Source organism: Poecilia reticulata, chromosome 5 (assembly GCF_904066995.2).
Source record: "Poecilia reticulata chromosome 5, P_reticulata-male-v2, whole genome shotgun sequence".
NCBI lineage: Eukaryota > Metazoa > Chordata > Actinopteri > Cyprinodontiformes > Poeciliidae > Poecilia > Poecilia reticulata.
In genome coordinates, this window is record NC_088834.1 from 1,770,712 (window position 1) to 1,795,626 (window position 24,915).

At 43.9% G+C, this 24,915-nt stretch overlaps 1 protein-coding gene across 5 annotated transcripts in view; it reads right to left on the reverse strand.

Moving 5' to 3' along the window:
• LOC103464285 (plasma membrane calcium-transporting ATPase 1-like) overlaps positions 1-24,915 on the reverse strand; it is a 64,503-nt gene that overhangs the window by 27,268 nt on the left and 12,320 nt on the right. For all 5 annotated transcript variants that reach the window (XM_017304713.2, XM_017304712.2, XM_017304710.2 and 2 more), the window contains 5 exons: positions 10,754-11,167; positions 3,042-3,239; positions 2,488-2,745; positions 2,059-2,184; positions 1,844-1,969 (listed from right to left, as the gene is read on the reverse strand). In XM_017304713.2, the coding sequence (XP_017160202.1) occupies positions 1,844-1,969; positions 2,059-2,184; positions 2,488-2,745; positions 3,042-3,239; positions 10,754-10,961 (916 nt within the window). In that variant the 5' untranslated portion in view covers positions 10,962-11,167. The remainder of the gene's footprint in view (positions 1-1,843; positions 1,970-2,058; positions 2,185-2,487; positions 2,746-3,041; positions 3,240-10,753; positions 11,168-24,915) is intronic.

The window sequence follows — 24,915 nt, forward strand, 5'->3', positions numbered from 1 at the left end:
TGTCAGTGAACAGTTTTTTGACCTCCAGCAGGAGGCTGGGGGTCTCCTGCCTCCTGGGAGGGTGGGCTCTTCAACGGGTCTATGAGGTCTGCTTTGTGCTTGTTGTCGTCAGGATCGGCAGCCCGGTCTGGATCAGACTCAGACCGGAACCAGAATGCAGTTCTCTCTCTGCTGAGCGTCCGTTCGGCCTGACAAACTCAAACCTCAGCTGGTAAAAGAAACGACCAGAAGGGACAAACTGAGGAGGTGAGGAAAGGGGATTCAGCGTGATCACGAGCGGATCGGAGCCGGCCCGGTTGGAGACCAATCTGGGACTCTTTAAACTGACTGAGCAGCAGCTCGGTTCAGTCTCCAGAAAGCAGCAGGAATAAATGAGACCATGACGTGGAGCAGAGGAGGCTGTCCGGAACAAAGCAAATATCCACGTCTCCTCTGGACAGTAAACCCAGAAACTCAGCATGAACAGCCACAGAGAGGCCCTTTATGTTTTTCAAAGTAGAGAAATGATTTGAGATTCTCTTTGAACAGGTCTTTAGGAGAACCTGACTGAATTCTTCTTCAAGACCAGGGATGCTTTCTAAAGCAGCAGGACACTGACTGAAGGACTGCCGACCCTAACTGGATAAAACAGGAAGTGAGGACGAAGAGCCACCTCTCAATACACAGACCATCTCTGGAGAAACCCAGCATCAGTGATGACCTTAAAAGAAGGAAAAACATGAAACTGAGGGAGAAAGACTGTTGATGCCCCAGCTCATCGGGGGATCAACAGTTTGTTGTGATAAAGTCGATCAGCAGCTCTGATGTCTACAAACCTCAACTAGGAGACGTTTTTCATCTGCGTCTGAACTAAATGAAGGAGAGTATCTGACTGCAGCTAAGGCTGCAGCATTCACACCATCCCTGTTCAGTCAGCTTTAATCCAACTCCTGTCCATTTTACTAGAAAGTCCAGTTGGTTTGGGTCAGTGTGAGCGCACAATCCAACTCTGATGTTGACCAAAGAAGTGAACTCTGATCCGCCTACAAACCTTGGTCTCGGTTTGTTGAAATGAACTCTGGTGCAGCTTGAATAAGGTGGACTGGAGACCACTCCAAAAGCAAGAAGTAGACTACAGCTCAATGCATTCTGGGTAAATACAACGAAAACAAAGATGATAGGCCAGCAGGAGAAATGGCTCATGGTCTTTAATCAAAGAAAACAGAGAAATCCTCCAAACGCTAAAATCTGACATTAATCCATTCTTGTTTACATTTCATAAAGAAGGAAGTTCTTTATGAAATGTCTTCTTCAGAGGTTTTCTTGTTGCAGTTTCGGCCCCCAGTCGAATCAAGTCTATCAGGTATTAAGCAGCCTGAACCTCCTGTGCTTCCGCCATGTGTCAAGCATGAGCTGAGACTGACTTTTTAAAGCACGAAGGGAAACATGGTTTAAACAGAATAAACGTTTCTGGCTGAACTTCTACAGCTCAGCCGTTCTGATGAAAACATGGAACTGAATATGTGGAGACAAGTGAGGCCTGCATAAATCCAGTCTGGCTCATCAACAGTTTCATCCCAGCTGCTGAGAGCTGATGGCTGAAACTAACGTCCAGTTTGTTTGACTGAAAGGTTCTGTAAAAGTTCTGTCTCCAGACTCCACATCTCTCTGATCTCATTTATTCGCTGATGCTTGGAGACGACAGTTGGACCCCTCAACGTCTCTCCTGAAGGACAGCAGGAACCCCTCCCACCAACACAAGCTCAGTGGAACCGCTCAGAACCTGTCGGATCGAGAATCCAGACCTCCAGCCGACCTATGACCTTCCACATCACACCTCTTGTGCTTCCTGTCTGAGTCTCACCTTTTTTGACTTTCTTCTCGTCGTCGTGCTCACCGGAGCCCAGCAGGGTGAAGATGATGCCGGTCTGAGAGTTGAGGCCGACGGCCGACACCACCATCCTGCCCGAGCCTTCCATCACATGAGTCCCTGCGGACCGGTTCAGAACCGGGTCGTTATTCTGGCCGTGATCCTGCTTTCTACTGATCAGCAGATGAAAGCGGACCAGAACCACTCACCGGACAGCAGCATGGGGTCTTTGTCCAGGGACTTCCGGACCTGATCCGACTCTCCGGTCAGAGAGCTCTCATCCAGCTTCAGGTCGTTGCCTTGGATGAGGATGCCGTCGGCGGGAAGCAGGTCTCCTGCAGGAGGGGTCAGAGGTCAGGGCTGCAGCTTGCCAAGAAAACTTATTGTAATAATTTTGATTCAGTAACTTTGAAAGAGTTGAGAAAGTTGCTTTACATGTCTTTGATCATTGTGTTATATTTAGTTTTTCATTTTAATCAACTGGTATGTAGGGAGAGGTTTGGTGAATTAGCCACAGCTAATAAACAATGTGATGAAGACATCTATGTTTCTTGCATTTATCCCTATTAAAGACTAAATAAAACCAACTCAAATAAAAATAAATCATTTATTGAGAATAATCATTATGAGCCACTCACCGTACTTGATCTGAGCGATGTCTCCCACCACGATCTCGGCCACGGGGATCTGGATCACCTGGCCCTTGCGGATGACGGTGAACTTCTGCTCCTGCTCGATGCGGCTCTGGAGGCCGCGGAACTGCTTCTCCTTGGACCAATCGTTGAAGGCCGTGACCAGAACCACGATAATGACAGAGAACAAGATGGCGGCGCCCTCAATCCAGCCGGCCTGCGCCTCTCCCTCGTCCTCCACGCCGCCCCCAGCCTGGCCACACGCTGACAACCAACGAACAACCAATGAACTTGTTTCCATGGAGACAACCTCCAGGTTCTCCTTTATCTTGGTAACAACAGGTTCTAAGAGCTTATTTTTGTTCATTCTGATTAGAAATAGCTAATATCTTTGCTTGCTTTCTGAAGGCAACATCCACAGTACAGTGGCTGCTGATGCAGAGTGACGTCAACTGTTAACCTTATAAGTTAAAATCAGTCACAGTAATAACTTTAATAACAATCTAGCTAATGATACCACTAATATAATCAAGCAGAATTTGATCAGAGTGTAGTCAGACCTTCAGCATTGCCCCCTGGTGGATGGTAGAAGGACAGGCCCAGGGAGATGATGGCGGCAATCTCCAGGATGATCAGTGTGACGTCCTGCAGCGCCTCCCACACCAGCTGCAGGAACGTCTTGGACTTCTTGGGAGGGATGAAGTTCTTCCCGAATGCAGTGTGGCGCTTTTCTAGATCGGCCGGGTTTCCAGACAGACCTGCAGAAACAAACAGCGCAGACATTAGTTCTGATGATTCTGGACAACTGCTGCAGTCTAATCAGGATGGATTCTCCGCAAGTTGGCTCGGAGGTGGGGCTCTAGCGGGACGGAGACGGATCTCTAGCGGGACGGAGACGGATCTCTAGCGGGACGCAGGACGGAGACGGATCTCTAGCGGGACGCAGGACGGAGACGGATCTCTAGCGGGACGGAGACGGATCTCTAGCGGGACGAAGACGGATCTCTAGCGGGACGGAGACGGATCTCTAGCGGGACGCAGGACGGAGACGGATCTCTAGCGGGACGCAGGACGGAGACGGATCTCTAGCGGGACGCAGGACGGAGACGGATCTCTAGCGGGACGGAGACGGATCTCTAGCGGGACGAAGACGGATCTCTAGCGGGACGGAGACGGATCTCTAACAGGACTGAGACGGATCTCTAACAGGACTGAGTCGGATCTCTAACGGGACGGAGACGGATCTCTAACGGGACGGAGACGGATCTCTAACGGGACGGAGACGGATCTCTAGCGGGACGGAGACGGATCTCTAGCGGGACGGAGACGGTTCTCTAGCGGGACGGAGACGGATCTCTAGCGGCACGGAGACGTATCTCTAGCGGGACGGAGACAGATCTCTAGCGGGACAGAGACGGTTCTCTAGCGGGACGGAGACGGATCTCTAGCGGGACGGAGACGGATCTCTAGCGGGAACGGTTTGCCCAGAAAGCAGACTAATCTAATTAATCTAATTCTCCTGTCTCTGGAGTCGTCCCCCTCGTGTTCTGGACCTGTTCACGGAGCAGAGATGAACCACCTCAGCTGACCCGGACCGGATCGGCCAGGCCTCTGCTGGACACTCCATCTGCTGGACCTCCAGAGCCAATAATCAGCACCTACTGGGCGGTCCTGGCCCGGTTCCTGGTCAGGCCGGCTCTCTGCTGCTAACAGCAACAATCGGATCTCAGAGTGGGTCAGAGAACCTGCAGAAAAAGAGGTCCATTCCTAATGGTTCCTCCACCAAATTCTGGGCCCAGAACCTCCCTGACCATGCAGATGGAAACTTTAGAGATGGTTCAGAGTCTGGAGATCCGATGAGGTCGAAGATGGTTCAGACAAGGTTTCCTGACTTTAACCATTAAAATACACTCCATGAACCTAAATGACGGCGCCGGGTCCAATCCGTACCCGGGTTCTGCACCCAAACTGTTGTTGCTAAACTGCTGCTCTTCAGGTTCTTCTCAGTACTTCAGGTTCAGACAAGAAATCTGGAGATAAACTGATAAAAATGATCCTATCTGTCTTTTGTTAATAGATTATCATCAATTTCCTCGAATTCCTCTTTAATTATAATGAACTGGAAGCTAATGGAGACTTGAGCTCTGGGTTACTGCATTCTGGGAAAAGATGAAAACAGCAGAAGCTAAACCATGAAGGGCTCATTCTATATGATTATTGCGTTGCAGTGAGAGCAGATCAGCCTGGCTAGCCTGCAGCCTGCTGCTGAACAGCCCGACATGCTGCTGCAGATCTGAACTATGACGGCTTTACAGGCCAGGAACATTTCCAAATAATCCAGGGAAACCTTCTTTAAGACAGATGGCTGGCAGTGCACAACAACAGGTGGGGGAGGGTTGGTGCTACAATATTCTATGAGGCAACCAGCTGCTGGAAACTAATCTGCTCTATCAGGAGAATAAACTGAAACTTCAAGTTTTTAAACCTCGGTTTAAAGTTGAACCCCAGACACGGTAGAACCCGGGTCTGGGAACTCCAGACCCGGGTTCTACTGTGTCTACATCAGGTCAGATCAAAGTTTACACGGTAAAACACAAAATCTTACCAAGTATTTTTGGTCAAGTTTTTAGTGCAAATATCTTAGCAAACTTGAAGTAAGACAAAAATAACTTACAAGTAACTTTTACCAATACATAGAGGTTTGTTTTAAGTAAATAATTCCTGAATATTGATAAAAAAGTTCTAGTTCCTTTGGCAAATTATTTAACTTATAACAAAACATTTTTCCCATGTTATAAGTTAACTTATGTGCCAATAGAACAAGGACATTTTTATAAACAAGCCTCTATGCTGAAAGTTACTTTTAAGTTAGTTTGTCTTATTTCAAGTGTAATATTTGCACGAGAAACTAGACCAAGATTACTTGGTAATATTTTGCGTTTTTACCGTGTATTTATAGAAAGTGCTTCACAATAATTACAACGTTGTAGATAAATAAATGATCAATTAAAAGATAAAATAAAAAATATATAATAAAATTGGCAGTAAAATACCAACAAAAAATAATGAATAAAAACCAAAGCTTACTTTATTTCAGTAATTTCCCAAAACCTGAATCAATTAAGTACTCATTCTTTCCCCCCTTTTTAACTGGTGTTAGAAACAATGAGTTTTCGGTCTGAACTTGCAGGGTTGCAGTCTGGATGCTGCCACAGACAAAGCTGTCACCTCTAGACTCTAACCTGGTTTCAGCCAACAGGAGCTGGTCGTCTGACCTCAGCGCTCTGGGAGGGTGGAGGGCAGATAAGAAAACTTAAAACAGGGAGCCAGACAAAGGTGTGCAGAACGGGGCTAATAGACGGGCTGCAGCGTTTTTCACGCTCTGCAGTCGCTGCTATAAACTCTGGTCAAACCCTAAATACACAGAATTGCAATAATCTGAAAGTGATGTAATAAATGTGTGGATAGATCTCTCAAATTCAGGCTGAGGAGGATAAGATTTTATCTTGGCACGGGTTCTCTGCTGGAAGAAACTGGCTTGGATAAGAGCGCTAATATGATTAGCAAATTTAGACAGAGGATCAACAATCCCACCCAGATTTTTCATTTTATTTATTGTTTCTGTTGTTTTCTCTTTAATCTGGGATGCTTAAGTGTTAAATGTTCAATAGAATTTAAAGTTTATTAATCTTTGACAATCTGTTCTTGTATTATTTTGCTATTACCATAATATTACTTGAAAAGGCTCTCATAACACCAATGTTACTGTTTATTGCAATAACTTCTGGGACAAATTATCACCCAGTAGAATATGTTATCGTGACAGACCTGGTTCTGAGCCATCGAAGCGGTTCTGTAGTGTCGGACCAGAACCAGAACCCAGAGAGGATGTGGGAGGTGAATCTGGTCAGGTGATGTTTGATCATCATCAGTTTATCGATCGTGTTGCTGCAGCAGCTCAGCAGCATCGGGTTCGTCACCGACAGTCCAGCTCCCGTCTGAAGGGAGGCTGTAATGAGGCTGGCAGGACGGATTTTAAAAATATCCCAGCAGCTGTCAGAGCGTTGCTGATCAATGTTCAGAGCCGGTTTGATCATCTGAGGATGAAAGCTGCTGTCACTGAGCAGCACAACCAGCTTCACACAACCTCCTCTGCCTCCTGTTCCCGCTCCAGGTTCTGGTTCTGGTTCTGACAGCCGCTCAGCGTCCCACAGGAGACCAACATCTCAGCCCTGAGCTGAAGCTGCAGCAGCCAGAGACGCACCAATAAGATATTATTGTCTGTTTCAGGTGTCAGTGAAGGTGTTCTTGATCCATGAGGGCTAATCTATTCTGTATTATTCTATGCTTTGTGCTCTGAGCGACGCCGTAGCTTATTATCTATTCTAAATTATATTTATTACTCCTAATTGTACTTTCTGAACCATTTGAAAAAAGGTTTGTTTCCGTTTTATTTTTACAGTTTGACCAAGTTAGTCAAACTATTGTCTTAGTCTTATTTGTTACACTGGCTTTTATTCTCCTAATTAACTGAACAAATCGAAGTTGTTTCTACATGTTTGACCACGCCGATGAAGCTGTTGGTGTATTTCAGCAGTTCTGGTGCAGAGTTATAAATAAATTAGTAACTCACTACATTTATGTTTGTGTTTAGAAAAAGAAACATTTAAAGTCAATGCAGCTGTTTTACTGTAACGGATTGGAATCAGTCGATATCAAACATCACAAATCGGCACAGAGGGTGAAAACAACGGATCCAAGACAGCGATGGGTTACTGGTCCGACTCTGCCGGGTCGGCCTCTCCTGTCCCGGTACCGACTTTTACTTTTCAGTAAAGTCAGAGAGTACGAAACATTAAAAGTGAGCTCGACTTCTACTGGAAAAGATGGTTAATCATTCTGTAACCATCCTGGGTTTTTTAGCTGTTTTATTTTTGCATAGTTTTAGTTTTCTTAAGGTTTCCATTTGCTTTTTGAAATGTTAAAATGCTAATTTTTTATTTTTTTTGCTCCTGACTCAGTCAAATGTATTTTTAACATTTTAATTGTTCATGTTGCAGAAATTACAATCTGTGGCATTTTTCACGAGGTGAAACTGCTTTTTAGAAGGTTTGAATCTAATTATTAGTGAGAGGAAAAATCTCAACATTTTGGTGAATTTTTACTCAATAACCGGGTCAGAATCAATTCTGCTGCCACTGGAACTCCCACTCAGGAACCAGGGGAACGAAGGTCATTAACCAACTATGAACAAACTACTTAAAGAAACATAATTTCCATGCCCGTAAAACACCGGACCGGTTCAGCCCAATCTGAGACTTTTCAAGCTGAACTGTTTTCAGATAAAACTGATAAAGAACCATCAGGTGACCAGCAGAACCCAGCAGAACCAGCCTCCTGGACTCTGATGTCAGTCATGAAGAACCGGATCAAGCCATGAAATGATCTGGGTCACTTCCTGTCCTGCAGTAAAAGAGTGGATTTCTGACCCAACAGCCGATCCTCAGCATCTACACTGAAATATCTATGATTAGTCCTGCTCAGCATTTATCCATTGATCAGTTTCCATGGGAACCAGCTGGTCTCCATGGAGATGAGGCCATGCTGCTGCCGGTCAGACCTGCAGCTGTCACTGAACCCGGGGTTCTGCTGAGAGCTTCTGAGGAGTCAGTATCTGATTTGCAGTCAATGACTCTGAGCAAAGCTGATTTAATCATTTAAAACTAGCTTAAAACGTCGTCATGGAAACAGTAACGCATGATAAAAATACTTATCTCTGAAAAAAAAAATCCTTATTAATTTTTACTCAGCTTTATTTTTCCATGAGTCATTGTAAACATGTGATGCATGCAGTAATGAGTCGTGAGCATATTTTGTTACATTTAAACATAAACTGCTGTCCTTAAAGGTACTTTGCAATTTTAAATAAATCATCTCTTATTTCTCCTCCTTTAATTTTGTTTTTGAGATAAAGGATCATTTTGGCTTTCATGGGCTCTTGGTTTTTAATTGTTGAATCATTTTTAATCATTTTTTACCTTTCTTTTAGATTATTTAGATGATGATACGTTTACTTTTTAAATGTCTGACCCACACTGATCTGCTGGGTGTGTCCAACCTCTCCAGCTGAAGGTTATTGAGGTCGAATACAGTTTGATGAAGAGAGTCATCTGTCACATGTAAGACATTTACTACTAGTATCCTCCCTGTAGAACCCCATCCTCCGTGTAACATAGCCATCCTATTAAAGCTGCTCTCTGGTGCAAAAACAAGAATTTGGTTTGTTTTCCTGAACATACTGAAGCGCCTCAGTGCCAACTGTGATGCTAACTGCAATGCTAACGCTAATGCTAACTCTATGAGTTTATGAAAAACAGCCAACATGTCTGGATCTGGAGTGTTTGCTGCTCAAAATCAACTGTTTGCTCTCCAACATGTCAAACATCTGCAGACGTTCATCATGAAAGATGAAACTTCTTCTCTGACAGCTTCAGACGTGCCGGATCAGACATGCTGAGATGAAAGCTGCGCTGCTAACAGAGACAACAGCAACCAGCAGAAATCTTCTCACCTGAGTGACACCACAGCCAGCGTTCCTTTGTCCTAAAATAGCAGCTTATTTATAGAAGCCATCTTTAAAGCCTGTCACCATGAAACGGTTCCTGCTGGCTGTTTCTCAACATGCTGAAGGTTCAGTCCAACACAGAACGGGCTCACAGGCAGAACCCGGACCCAAAGTGGGTTAGAACCCGGCTCTCTGAGGGGACATAGTGGACCAACCAGGGACACCGACCAGACCAGAGACATCTGCAGCTCCCACATTCATGTAATCTGATTATTTCACTTTTAGATTCAGCGATGTTTAAATATGTTTTTGTAAGGTAAAAACAGAAAAATAATGAAAATCTGAATATTTCTGTATTTCTGCAGAAAATACAGAAATACAGAAATATATACCTAAATCACAACAACCTTCATAATTGTGTGGTTTTATAACATTTAAGTGATTAAATGTTATAAACATTTGATTCTGTTGGAACAACTCGAAAAAAATCCAGTACAGCTCTGATGAAGCAGGAACTGAGTCATCAAGGCCGTTTATATAGGAGGTCAAAGGTTAGGCCCATAATTATTCATACTCCTGGCAGCTCTGTTTATGTGAGGACTCTTCTGACTGAATCAAAAGAAACGGGGAAAAGCAGCTGTAAGGATGACTGGAGAGGTCAGAGGTCAGATTCAACCCCAACACCTTCCCTGAGGGACATTTCCTACCAGTGGGCGCAGATGATCCGTTCTGACCTGGTTTCGTTTGTTCTGAAGCTTAAGCCCCGCCCCCTCCAGTATCGGCAAAGCAAATCTAATGAAGCTTCTGTCATTAAAGGAGTAACTTCGACTGTCCTCTGATTACTAAATGGAGCAGAGCAACGATCGGTGGAGCCATTAGGGGAACGGGCTGGAACTAATTTCAATCCTGGAATGGACCCATGGAAACACACGCACACACACGCACGCACGCACGCACTCTCTCACACACACACACACACACACACACACACACACACACACACACACACACACACACACACACACACACACAGAGAGAGAGAGAGAGACAAACAGAGGGATCAAAGGCTGAAGGAGGGAGGAGTAAACAGCAACATGTCGGCCATTTTCTAGTCTGACACAATCTGGTGTTCTGGGGTCGGGTCCGTTTCCTCTGAACATGTCAGAATATCTCGGAGCTTGGTGAGTTGGTACCGATCCGTTTCTGAACCAGAACCATGGGCGGTTCTGCTGGTCGTTAAACCGGACCTGCAGGTCAGCAGAACGCTGCTGCTCTCCAGGTCCGGTTCTGTCATCGCCTCCCTTCCCGGCTCACGCCAGCAGCAGACCCACCCACAAGTAGAACTGGTCCGGGTCCAGAACAAAGAGGACCAATCAGAACCAACCTGAGTTCTACTCCTCTGCTGAGTTACAGGAGAAGGTCAGTTTATTTGGTTATGAAATTATCAAGAAGCTACTGGTTGCTAGGATATGCCAACATCCCATAATAATCCATTTTACTATGAAGCTACATGTTGCTAGGAGACGCTAACATCCCATAATAATCTAGTCCTGCTTTCCCAGTGAACCAGTCTGGAGTCAAAATGGTTCAGCTTCCTGTTTCATCACATCAGACAGAAACTAGAACCAGGACTCAAGTCTCAGACCACGACTTCCAGTCCGGCCTCTGGATCCAGCCCACAGAACCGGTTCTGTTTCTGGTTCCTACCTTCAATGGGTGAGGTCTTGAGCTTGCGGCAGATGTTCTGCACGTCTCCGTGACCTTCCTGGATCTTTCCGACAGCCTCGGCGCTCCGCAGCTCCATCAGGCCCTTCAGCTCCTGCATGCTGATTCCGAAGTCGCCGTCATGGCCGCCGTCATGGCCGCCCTCGGCCAACGAGTTCCCCGGAGGGTGGTCGGCTGTGTTGTTGGCCATGTCGTTGCCGCTGGCGCTCCTCCTCTGTCTGGGCTGGCTGACGGGTTCTGGGTGCGGTCGGTTCTGGCGGGTCGCGGTTCTGGACCGTTAGGTCTTCTCCCCTCTGGAGGCGGCTGCAGGAGACGAACGCTGAGCTTAGATCCAGGCGTGGACGAGCATGCTCCCTCTGATCACCATGGAAACCAGGAAGTAAACATGTTGCCACTCTGCAGAGAAACAGGAACAGATTTAGAATCCCAAACAGCAGCAGAGATCAGAACTCACTACAGACCCAGAACCATCCAATCAGATCCTCCAGAAAAGCCTCTGTTGGGTTTCCAGAGATCAGTGTGACGTCAGCACACAGAGCCGCCATCTTATTTGTGTTTGTATTATTTTCCACTGAATTCAGGTCGACTCAGAACAAATGATTGCAACAAAAGCCAGTTTTTTGAAATATTTGTAATTTATTTTTAATGAAAAAATTTGATTATCACAGAACAAACTGGATGATATTTATCACCACTACAATCATCAATCCAGTCATTCTGACTTTAAATCATCAAAGCAATATTGAGTTTTTGGTAACACTATTTGAAGGGGGTGAATAAAACATAAACATGACATAACACATGTCATGAACATGAATAAGCCTTCAGGAATATTTATGACTGTTGCCATAAAGCGTCATTCGGTAAATTATGACACTTTTAATACAAAGTTGACATTATTCAAAATGTCTTTTATGACAACTTGACATTAACCAAGAAATAATTACCGTTTAAACTTGACCTTTAATAACATAGTTACCTAATTTTTAAAGTGTAATCAGTAATACGTTTATAACAAATTTATATAAATAATGATATAAATTTATATCAGTATGAAAGTGTCATGTCAGTCTTATTCACCCCCCTTCAAATAAAGTGTTACCGAGTTTTTTCCTTCTGTAATGATAAAAACATATTTGAGTCATTTCTCAGCTGAATTGGCTGTTTTTGTTGCCACGGAAACAGCAGCAACAGTTGACTAGAGCCACATCGTCCCCATGCTGGCTGGTTTCACTTCTTCCTCCTGTTGGTAAGGATTTTATTCTCACCACAGATGTTTGAACTTCTTACACTAGTAAGTCGCCTCCACGTCACGTGCTGCGCTCAGCTACAGATCTGAGCATAGCACCGTCTATATACCCACACAAACAAACACACACACACCCACACACACCCATGTCAGTCCAAAGGTGACATCTATGTTTGGCCATGAGGGACACACCCAGTCATTCCTGATGGACTACAAAGCAGAAAGCAAAGCTGCAATTATCAGCTGGATCTACGAATACAAATAGGCAGCAGATCAGAAGACAATGAGAGACATGTCACAGGGACAAGGTCATTACATCAGCAGCGACGGGGAGGAGCTTCCTGTGCTGCATCAGGTTAGCTTAGAGACACTGAGAACAGAAACAAAGTGTTAGGAGACAACCGCCGAACTGTGGACGTACGTCCACTGAGAACAGGCTCATATCAGAGGAGCTGATGATCCGTTCCTGACGATCTGGTCCTGGTTTTATATGGGTCCCAGGAAAGCGGCAGGGCAGCAGGGGGATTCTGGGAAATTTTTAGTTTCCTCAGTAACAGAGTATTGTATTAATGTATTAATGATTCCTCTAATATTAGAAACATCAGCCGGTTCTGACTGTTTCTGAGACATTCTGCCCAGAATCATTGAGTCTGAGCATCAGTTTGCGTAGTATAGACACGTTGCAGTGTGGCGTCATGCGCACAAAATCCCCAAAAAACTTCTCACCAACGGTGATCATCATTGGTTTTAGCTGTCAAGTTGTCAACATAACACGGTAAATCTTAAATTTATACGTAATTTCAACACTTCAACAACTGGACACTGAGGTCAGTGAAAAGTTTTAATTGAATTGAGGGAGATGGAAGCAGATGAGTTACGCTAGTAGCTTGACTTTGACAACCTTACCATGGATGTGCTGCAGAATTCGATGTGTTTCAGTTCAGTTAAAAAAAGGCAGCCCACACACAGATTGTCAGTAGAGCAGGCGATTAAGTGAGCTAATCTACCACTGCTGTGTTCAGGTGATCACTCAATAATAATCACAAAATAAACATAAAGACAGAAAGCATGAAACTGTCCATGACAGCTGTAGACATGTCTGGTGTGATGCAGAGCCTAACGTTTTCCTGGATCAGCCACTGATGGGAACGAGACGATCTGAAATGTAAAAATCCCACGTGATGGGAATCTGTGAACGCATCAGCGACCTCAGTGTGAACATGATGAGGTGTTTAAGTTCAGGTATAGAGCTCACTCAGCGGTTTGTTCAGGCTGCTGGCAAGTGACGAGAGCGGGATGTTCAGCAGATAACAGGAAGGCTGAATTCATTACGTGTTAGTTTTCAGACCTGCATTCTCTAAAGTATTCACAACCAGGGGGTAGCTTTAGCTAAGGTAGCCGCATGCTAAGCTGCTAACAGATGCTAGGCTGTTTTACACTGACTGCCATGTTCCTGATGCAAATCACTCATGAACACTCACAACTGGAGAGACAAGAGGAAATATTTAATATTCGTTATGTTCTTAGAGCTGCTGCTGTTATAGATCATAAAGCTTGGCACCAGCAGGTTTGTTGGGTTTAAACTTTGAGGTCAAAGGGCAAACATGGGTGTCACATTGAGATTAGAAATCTGTAAGCAGGTCAAAGATTAAGAACAGAAATAATTCAGACTATTTTTTTAAAGTTGCTCTGTCAGCAACAGAGAGAAGCTTCTTTCAGCCAATCAGGTGGGATCTGGTAGAAAGGGGGCGGGGCTTCACTGCTAACTGTTAAAAACATCCAAATGAATCTGAATGAAAATGTTGTGTTTTCTAAGCTGGACTGACAGAAATCACAACAGTCTGGTCCTGATCTTCCTCTTCCTCCTCCCTGCTCTGAGCCTCTGCAGACACACCTGCTCTGCATACTAAAGGAGCAGCCTGCACCACCCTTCTCAACACACGCATGCACGCACAGACACGCACACAATGCAAACTCTGGTAACACTCTCCACTTGAAGAGGAACTTCTCTTCCTGCGTCAGAGTCAAACACACACTCTCACACACACTCCGTCCCCCTGTGACTCCATGCAGACGTTTCCTCATGCAGAGAGCGGCTGCACAGCGGGATTGGCCAAGACAAATGTGTGTGTGTGAGACACACAAACACGCGCGCGCGCCCACACACACACACACACACACACACACACACACACACACACACACTCCAGTTCCTGGGGCGGAGGAGGCGGCAGGAATGCAGGGGACCACACCCATATCTGCAGTCACATGACCTGAGAGGAAGAAGGAAATCCCCACACTGCAGAGAGATGACGAAGAGGAGCAGGCTCACACACACACACACACACACAGCTGCAGGTTTCTGCATTCAGAGCATGCTCTGAGCCAACCTGCAGCTCTTCAGTCTGATGAAGCTCAGCTGCAGAGGCAACTCATCCACCTGACCGGATGCAGATGGGCTGCGTTCAGCCTGCAGTTATCCACATCAGCGTCCTGACTGGACTCAGATTTGATTTTTATAACTGGAAGACACTTTAAATATCCAAAATAAATAAGCAAAACAGCAGAAACAACAAATAAAATAAATTATGAAGTTATGAAGAAAACTGTCCTTCAAAAGCGGGCAAGTTGAGACCAAAACACCGGACTGAGGAGTTTTATCATCCAGTTTAGAAAGAGAGAAAAGAGATTATTGAACTCGTTTTAATTTATCACATGATTAATTTATTGATTGCTTATTGCAACAGGCCTAGTCAGAGGTCAACGGTTCTCCAGGAAGTCTATCAGCTGCTGGACAGAGCGCATCAATAAATAAGGTCCAGTAGCCTGAACAGAACCGGCTTCAAGAACCAACACAGAGAAATGAAGAGAAATCAGAGCAGAGATGAGATTAGAGGGTTTCCTCCAGGTTCCCTTTCAACCAGAACCAGAACCAGCTGCAGATTCTGTGTGAACAGAGAACCTTCCCCTGTATATGAGTGAAGTAGGAGTTTATGGTTGAACCTTGGAGGACAAATACCTGACATCATCCCCAGGTGTAACATATTTTCATCAGGACTCAGTCAGGCTGCTTAATGAATGCATATGTCAACGCCAAGCGGACCAAAGCAGGAAGTGGACTACAACACAGGGCATTCTGGGTCTTCAGGCAAAGACAAAACAGAAATCCTCCAATCACTAAAATCTGAAGCCACTCCATTTCTGTTTACATGTTGTTGCTCTCAGTGTCTTCAGGGGTTTTTGTGTCGTTTCCTTCAATGGTTCTTGGTGCAGCGCCCCCACAGGCCAGGAGGAGAACAGGTTGCTTAAAGGGTTTGGTTGGTTTGACTCAGAGCAGAGAGAGAGAGAACACCACATTAGCTGGAGATGGAGCAGATGATGAAGTTTTTAACCAAATCTAGCCGACTATCAGAGGGAAACATCCGGAGACTGGAGCAGCTCTTCACTTCTTTACGCTGCTCTAACCATCAACTGTCTCCATAAATAACTCCAAGGAGCCCGAATAAAGGGATTAATAACAGTTAACATTTACTGCCAGTTTTCTACGACATGAACCTTGATCTGGTTATTACTTACTACATGATCCTGGCTGATGAGTTTCAACACAGAAACTCCAGAATCAACTTTCAATTTTCTCCAACTAAAGCGTTCCATCAGATCCAGAAGGTTCTGGTTATGTTGGGTCTAGTTCACGGTTTAACCAGATCCCCAGGAGGTTCTGCTCTCATCTGAACCTGTTGGCTGCAGACACAGCCTGCTGACTCATCACCCCCACCTGGAGGAGTTCCTGTGGGAAAACGATGAGTCAGCAGACCGGTCCGGATCAGAACCTCATGGTGTTTTCAGGAGGAACCTCAGAACCAAACTGAACTGTGATTAAACGGACCAGGCCCTGGAGCAGCCTCCATCTGGACTAACCCAGTCAGCACCAGTTAAACCAGTTTGTTAAGAAATGGTCAACTGGGCACATGCCCGTGTCCTCTGCTGCACCCTGCAGAACCAACAGAACCACAGAACCGGATGGATCGGACAGACTGAATGATGCTACATTACTTTCCCTCCAGGTTCTAATTCTGCTTCCTGGATCCGTCCAGCGGTTTGAGGCTGAAACACGAGTCAAACATGGCGCTAAGAAATCTGATTCATCGTTTTACAAATTCCACTGTTTCCATTAATTTTTCTGAACTCCATTTTAACCATATTTAACAACCCAAAAATCATGATATTATGATGTGAAAGAAAAAAAAATCAACAAATCAAAAACCAGAGATAATTTTTATGTTATTCTGTTTCTCAGCAGAAGGCTTCTGACAAAATGTCCAGAAAAGTTTTCTCCTGTTTCATAACTGAACTTTACCCAAATAAATAAATACATTCCAGTTATTTATTTTTGTGTGCCATGTCCATGTGTAGAACTAAATCAGATCCAATAGTTTTCACAGTGACTTTTACGTCGTTGAGGTAAGACATGCGTCATAATTCTGCAGCAGACGAAGCCAGACATTAAATCTGGAAGTAAAAATGTCTGACAATGATAATTATGAGCCGATGAAAGCAGTCTGAGTCAGTGAATGCATCACATCCAGCCCCACGGCTCCACCTTCTCTCCACATGCTGCAGTCAATGCTAATCCAGCTGATTATCAGTTACTACTGATACCCAACAGTTAAGCTAACACTGTTTGGTTGTAGCCGTCTCTCTGGTTACGTTACAGGGACAGAAGCACAGCCAGCTATAATTAGACGTGCAACACACACATTAGAGAGGTAACACACTCTGGCGACCTGCAGTAGACCTACGGGTCTACTGGAGCACTGGGAGACCTGGAGAGCTTCTTGTTCTGGAGGAGGCAGCAGACTCTGTTTCTGCTGCTTATCAGAGGAAATGTTAGAGCAGTAATCAGTTTTAGCTAAAGCTACACAGCTAGCTGACCAGCAGAGGGAACAGCAGGCTGACCAGAGGAAGACCAACCGGACTGCAGAGGACAATCCCCCGTCCCAAAGCCAGGGTTTGTCTGACCTGGTCCAGACATCAGCGCTGCACAACAACAAAACACACCAAGAGCTTGTAGAAACCAGCGTCAGAAGCAAATGTGAAGAAAACCTGCAGAAAACGTTAAAACCAGCCAGCAAGGCTTCGCTGACCCAGCAGGCTCAGTTATGATTTTATTTTTTCTTGGGATCCATTTTTTTCTCTTTGTGGTTGTTGATTCTACTGATTAAAACAGAGATTCCAATATGGTGTAAAAAATATCTGCAAAAAATCTGTAAATATCTAAATATATTTACAGAATTTTTTATCTGTAAAAAGTTCTAGATTGTGTATTAGTGACAATGTGCCTGATCTATCCAGTCTAATTCTACACTTTGTGCTCTGAGCACTGTCATGCTTTATTTATATTATATTTAAAAGAATTTTCCTAATTGCACTTTATGAACCATTTGAAAGAAGGTTTGATGCAGTTTGGTTTTACATGTTTTTGATTTAGTTTTATTTATTTTGGCTATTTTACTCCTAATTGCACAGACTGAACTAATGAAAGTTGTGTTGATTTTAAATCGAGCTTTTATATTGGTGTGTGTAATTGTACTGTACTTTGTAACTCAGTACATTTATGTCTGTTTAAAAACAGAAACATTTTAAGTCAGTTCAGGAGTATTTTTCTCCGATACTATAACCTCAGATATCGGTGGTTAAAAAAGTGGATCGGTGCATCCCTAAGTTAAAGGCGTTTGCAGTCAGATCTCCGTGAGAACGATTCTGACTCCAGGCTGGTGATGGAGCAAACACCTCCTAACCATCAGAACCAGTAAACCCACTAACCATCGGATCTGAGACATTTCCAGTTTGGACATCAGCTGTCTGAAAAGTGGACTCAGCAGAAAAGTTTTGAAACCAAACTTTCTTGTTGCTGCTCAGGAAGGAGAGGAATTAAAATCACATTCATGGTTGCCATAGTTACAGGAACAAAGCTTCATCCTGAACGTAAACACTTCAGATCTCTCTTCACTCTCATACTAAACATCCACAGACCCATTTAATAAAGTTCATTAATCTCAGTAGCTCCATCATATGGAACATTCTGCAGATTAAACAGCCTGGTCTCTTAATTATGATCATTTTCTACAAACAGCCAATTGAAACTCCACATTTAAAATGAGAATATTACATTAGAACAATAAAAAATTTTTTTTTTAAAGCAGAAATAAGGGCTTAGTAATAAAAGTATGTTTAATACCAGAATAAAGGTTTTTATTTTAAAAGGAAACCTGATAAACGGGACATATATTGTAGTTTATTACATATGACTGTATATTTTATATAATGAAAACTCTTTCAGCCATGAAATTCAGGCTTATGAACCTCCATTCATGTGACATTTATGTTAATCTAGTATTCTCTGACATTCCTGACCAGACAGAACAGTTCTGGTTCTGGTTGAGTCCTAATCATCCATATATTCACATATTTCAGTTATTAGATTCCTCCTTCACCTTTCCTGACACTTTGGTTTGTGAAAACAACATTCTGTCCCTCAGCAAGTTCATTTTAAATGTATTACATGCGTCCCTATACAGTACAAGAGCTAAATTATAATCAGAAAACTTTGTTTATTAAATAACTAAGCCTGCATAGCGACACGGTCAGGGTGTGATTTATGAATAAATATTAAGCTGCAGCTGCTGACTGCTCCTCTATATCTGGCTGCCTCATGTGATCAGAAATACTTTCTGGCTTTAGTTTTTAAAAAGCCATGACTGTGATATTTATCATTAAACTTCACTCACTTTTTAAAAAAAGGAAAAAACTAAATGAAACTAGCTTAGACTCAATTTGATGACAGAATGGGATGAGCACAGGGTAACAAATCTTTACGTTTTATTTTCTTTTTGGAGTACTTTCTGTGAACAGTATGAATTGCGTAGTTTTCTACTTTTATGAACAATTTTATGTATATTGTCCTCTAAGAGCTAAAGTCTGGTTCAAAGCCTCTTTTCATATTTTTATGCTGCTGTGCATGGTCACTGTTAAATAAACTAGATCCACACGTACATGTTAATGTTTGGTTTCAGGTTCTGCATGAGGTTAAAATCCGTCACCAGCCGTCTGCTGTGATGTCTGACATCATGTCTATGCACTTTTGTTTTCATATCCTAGATTTCAGCCAACATATTCCACGAAGTATGAACAAATAATTCATCACTACTCTGACCTATCCAACCATTTTTAATAACCTTTGAGTTTATTCCAACCAGGCACTCTGTCCATGAGAGAAAACAGGATTTTATTTTTAGATTTTTATCAGACAATGCTGTAATTTAAAGAATCTGTTGCATATTTAATTTCCCCATTATCACAGGACACAGCAAAGCACAAAAATCTCATTCATACTTATATATGTGGCCTTAAGTTTAATTTTGGCTTATATCAAACTAAAGCTTGGTATATTAAAAAGAATGTAGATAATGCAATATAATTTATTAAATATAAAAGCAGTGAAATGTAATGTACTATAACACAAAAGTGAAAGTATTTGAATAATCATTAGAATAAACACTAAAATAATTTAGATGTAAACCAAGAAGGCGTTCTTTGGTTTTCTTAAAAAAAAAATGAATCAGCAAATTCTGAAGATTTTTCATTTGACCCCTCGAGCTTATTTCATGAATCTGCAGACAGGAAATCCTTCTCGCATCATGTGTACCGAAAGTGTAGTTAGATCTGGTCATTATTTACTGATTAGCTGATTAATAACTGGATGCAAAAGGTTATTAAAATGAGATTTATTTTACAGAATGAAAGCTAAAGCTGCCACTAAAGGAGAACAGAACAGATTTACATACAAAGAACATTTTTGATCTTTAGTGGAAAATATTTATATTTTTGTATGATTTTGATTTAATTATTGCTCAGACTGTTCTTTCAGCGAACTGAAATCTGTATACTTCAGTTAATGATTACATTGGTTATTAAATGAGTTGATTATTTCAGTTCATCACAATCATTCTTTCTCATTCTTAGCAACGGGCAGGACAGGAAATTGGTGAAAATGAGAAAACGTAAAAGTCTAAATCACATACAGCTTCTGTCTGAGCTGCTGCCTTTTCATATTCCTGAATCATTTTTTGTTTTAGGAGCAACAGAAGCTCCAAGAGGAATTCTGTGTTTGAATTTCGAAACTAAATAAAGTTTTAAATCCTCCACCCAGATCCTGGTAATCCCAACCAGCTGCTCTGATTCTCCTCCTCATCAGCAGCGAAGTGACCCTCACACCATCAGCCTCTTGCAGCCCTCAGCAGCACATTACTCAGTCTCAGATGACTGTTGGTGGAGCATCTTGTGACTGAGAGCAGAGCGGAAAAAAAGCCTCACAGTCTGCTGTTTGTTGGGCTGAGGACCAGTGGGACAATGTGTCAGCCTGAATCCCAGGAATGTTTGGTGTCAGAGAGCGCAGAACATGTGAACGCACAAAACACAAGCTGCCATTGATATGGCTGAGTGGGAGGGGTGCAGGCTGTGTGACAGGCGCATTCACAGGAGGAATGTGATCTACGAAGGTGACAAAGGAAACATGTTTGTCTCTCTCACAGCCAGACAAACGGAGCTGCAGGAACCCACTGGGCGCAGAACTGAATTCACAGGTCGAGTTCAGGTCAAAATAATAAATAAATAAACATAACGGCGTGTCTCAATAGCTTAGAATGAAGACCGAACGGGTTTCTGAGGAACTGCACACTGGAACCGATTCATGATCAATTTCCAGCAACAGACAGGCAGCAGGTCATGTTACTGCAATAATCGATTCAGATTCACATCGCAGCATCCTGCATCTGAAACTAATGAAAGTTCTCCAACTTTATTCACACATGCTCAGCTGAGCGGCAGAACGAAAACAAGTCATGATCCGAGTTATTAAGCAGCCATGTTCCTGATCCGCAGCAGACTGCGAGTCAGACAGGAAGGAATCGGCACCATCAGCTCATCATGGCATCTACTGGTGGCCACACTGAGCCTTATATGCTCATGTTTTGCTTAACGCTTTAGCTTTTTGCTAACTGTCCACACTTAGCTTCAACTAAATTAATTATCCAGATAAATTCTAAAGTGCTAATTTTCTTGGCTGTTCTGAAAACTTTCATTTGAATAAATTCAACATCTGTGTTGAAGTTTTAGTTATCGACTCTTCAGAATTCACCAAGTAGTTAGACGTCTATATTCATGCTCTTATTTTGAAGTGGGAGAAGACAGTTTATTCAGCAGTTCCGCTTCCTGTCCTCAAAGTCTAATATTTTCCTCCAAGAAACTTTGATCACATCTCTAATAAACAACAAACAAACAAATGAGGTTTTCAGAGGAATACAAGAATAACATGAGCGACAAAAACATGCAAAAATTAACATGTTTTTAGAGAACCTCCTCACATCCGTCTGGTGAGCATAAACATTGTGAACTTCAGTGCTTTAGCATTAGCTTCTGCTAACTACCATGTTTGTTTAGCAATTAGCATTAGCTTCTGCTAACTACCAGGTTGGTGTAGCATTTTAGCTGAACTAATAATCAGGTTTTCAGGGTTTTAGTTAGCAGTGCCCATCGCCGATGGCAACGATCTGAAGAGAGGATTTAATTCAGTACGTTTTGGTTAATTTTCTATTAACCTATTAAAGTTTTCTCTTTTATACATTAAACCTAACAATGGACGAACTTCACAAGAACAAGTAAATATTTAATTTGGTGAAGATGCCAAAAGTATGAAAAGGGCTCAACAAGTGAAAATGACGTTATTTATATAGTTTCTCCCTGGTAACACGTTAGAAAACCAGAAACTGATGATAGGAAGGACGTCAGAGAAAAAGTAGAAACATGCAGAAAGTTCAGGAGGAAGTGATTAGAGGTGTTTGGGTTTGGATGTCTGAATCAGAAACAAGTTCAGGAGAAAAACAGCAACTCTGCAGATAGAAACCAAAACAGCTGAGATTCACAAACAGAATCACGTTCTGAAGCTTCTGAAAGCAGAAACAAGACAACACACATGCACACACACACACACACACACACACACACACACACACGCACGCACACACACACACACGCACACACACACACACACACACACACGCAAACACACACACACACACACACACACGCACACACACACACACACACACACACACACACACGCACACACACACACACACACACACACACACACACACACACACGCACGCATACACACACCCACACACACACACGCATACACACACACGCACACACACGCATACACACACACACACGCACGCACACACACACACACGCACGCACACACACACACACACACACACACACACACACACACACACACGCACACACGCACACACACACACACACACACACACACACAACCGCAGTGGGAAATGTTCCACACACTCATACTAACAGAGAGTGAAACACACCCTGTTCTGTTTTTCCTGTTCAACTCTGAGCCTCTTGAGTTTCTCTGAGCTGCTGATCTGTCCCAGCTGAGACCGGACCAGAACACCGGACCGGACCAGCACACCGGACCGGACCAGAACACCGGACCGGACCGGACCAGAGGAGCTGGGATGTTTCCTACCAGCGGCTCCGGTTCCTCTCCCTCTCTGCTCCTGTCCCGGAGCCTCTCTTGCAGCGCGTTCGGATCAGAACCAGCGTCGGCACTGATGGATGACTGCGTCCTGATTGGACTCGGTCATCGTGTCCAAACGCAGCCACGCCCTGACTCCAACACAAACACTGCATTCCTCTGACCCGTTCCCACTGCACTGTCTGCTCTACGGGACCGGGACTGGGACCGGGTCCAGAACCAGACCTGGAGGGGCCCGGAGCCGCCAGCAGCACAGTCCCTGCCGGTTGCACCTGTGGTCACCATGACAACAAGCTGACAGGAAGATAGAAGCAAACCGCAGCAGGAAGGCTGTGCAGGGTTGGCGATCTGAACAGGAACCAGAACCGAGTGTCAGCAGGGTTCCCCAGCTGACCCGACCCGACCCGACCGGCTCGTCTCGTGACTCTTCCCAGCCACATGATCACAGGAACAGCCCAGCGGCACAAACGCACAGACTCACGCTTCATGGCGAAAACCGGGTCAGAAACATCACAAAGATCTGGACAGGATCCTGAACAGAACCAGAATCAGAATTATTTCTGGAACATTGATCAGTGCATTCAACATTCTGCAGCAAAAATAAAGAGACTCTTTAACATCCTTTACTGAAACATCTGGACTTTATTGCAAATTTGTAGAAATCCGAACAATCTGCGCCACCAGCAGCTGATGATTAATAAGTACATACTCCACAGAGAAAGTACTCCCAGTCCAAAATCCAGAACTCGACCCAACAGAGCCCAAACATCCATCAGAGACTGGAGACTCTCATCAGAATATCGGACTGGACTTAAATGGTTCTGATTGGATCAGCTGATCTGCGTCTCAAATGGTAAAATTGTTCTGAATAAAGAAGTGACTCAGCAGAACCATAATGGTTTATACAGAACAAATGACCCAGTCACATGACTACCACCAGAACTTTCCGGACCAGAACCAAAGTGGGTCGGACTGCAGCTGAGCTCCATGTAGACTACAGTAGAAAGTGACCTCTGGTCCAACCACAGGGGAACCAGGCAGCGACAGCATCATGCTGAGTCATTGTTAGATTTACAATCACACTGAAGCCCATTGGATCAGAACCAAATCGGATCTTGAAAGACAAGAAGCTGCCAGATGTTTGAATTAAGTTCAGCCCAGCATGTAGGTTTCAGCTCTTATTGTGACGTGTGAAGGAAGTTGTGTCTCAGTGTCAGTTGTCCTGAGTGTAAACGGACCATCAGGTCCGGTTCTGATGGTTCAGGCTGGTACGCTAAGCTGCCCTCCTGACCTCAGCACACATTTTCTTAGCAGTTAGCTTACATAGCATTAGCATTAGCAGCTACAGAGGTCTGGAGAGAACAGAAAGACGATGTTTCTCCTCGCGGTTCAGTTTGGACCAGAAACCAGAATCAGAATCAACTCGTTCCCAGCAGAACATCTGTCCTGCTACGACCCGTTTCTGTAAAAACTAAACCATGGAAGGTAACCAGAGTCCAGCCCATTTCTGTCTGAGCCATGTCTGGTTTTGTTCCAGCATGAACCTCAGTCTGAGGAACGGAACCAGGAAGTTAAATTCAACCCAAACCACAAACACCTGCTGGCTGCCCAAGGAGCAGGAAGTGAACCCGACCAGAGGAAACCACCCAGGTTCCTGTTGGCTCCATTACCAGACCTCCATCCTCCCTCCATCACCAGGACCGATCATTAGAATGAACAAGCAGATCAGCTGTAGAGGAAACGACTGGACTCTACTCCGTCTCTAATCTCTGCTCCTCTCTCTCTTTATCAGCTGTTAACATGCTGCGCAGGAATGCCCAGTAAGCTGCCTGACTAAAAATACACACAGACAGATAGAGGACCCCCGACTCTGTCCTGGAGGCGTTAAAGTGGCAGAATTATGTGTTTTCCAGACACATAGAATCATTTTATAGCACAACTGTGTTACCTTCAGTTGTTAGAAAGTTCTTTGAGATAAGAAATTTGACTTCACAATGTAACACCTTAAAACAGGGCCTCTGTCTCTTTAAGAAGCTCCTGCTGTTTTTGAAACCACGCATTCAGGAAGTCGTCACAACATGGCTCCTCTATTAACCCTTTAACAACGTTTTTACCAGCGTTACTTTGAGAAGTAGCTCAAATGAGCTATAATGAGCTCAGCAGCTCCATCGGGTGTTCGCTAAATGTTGCTGGCTAGTCTGAAGGAGTTGAGTGTGGGAGGACTGCTTAGTGAGGCAGACGCTTGAAAACTGCAGCTCCGAGGAGGGGCTGCGC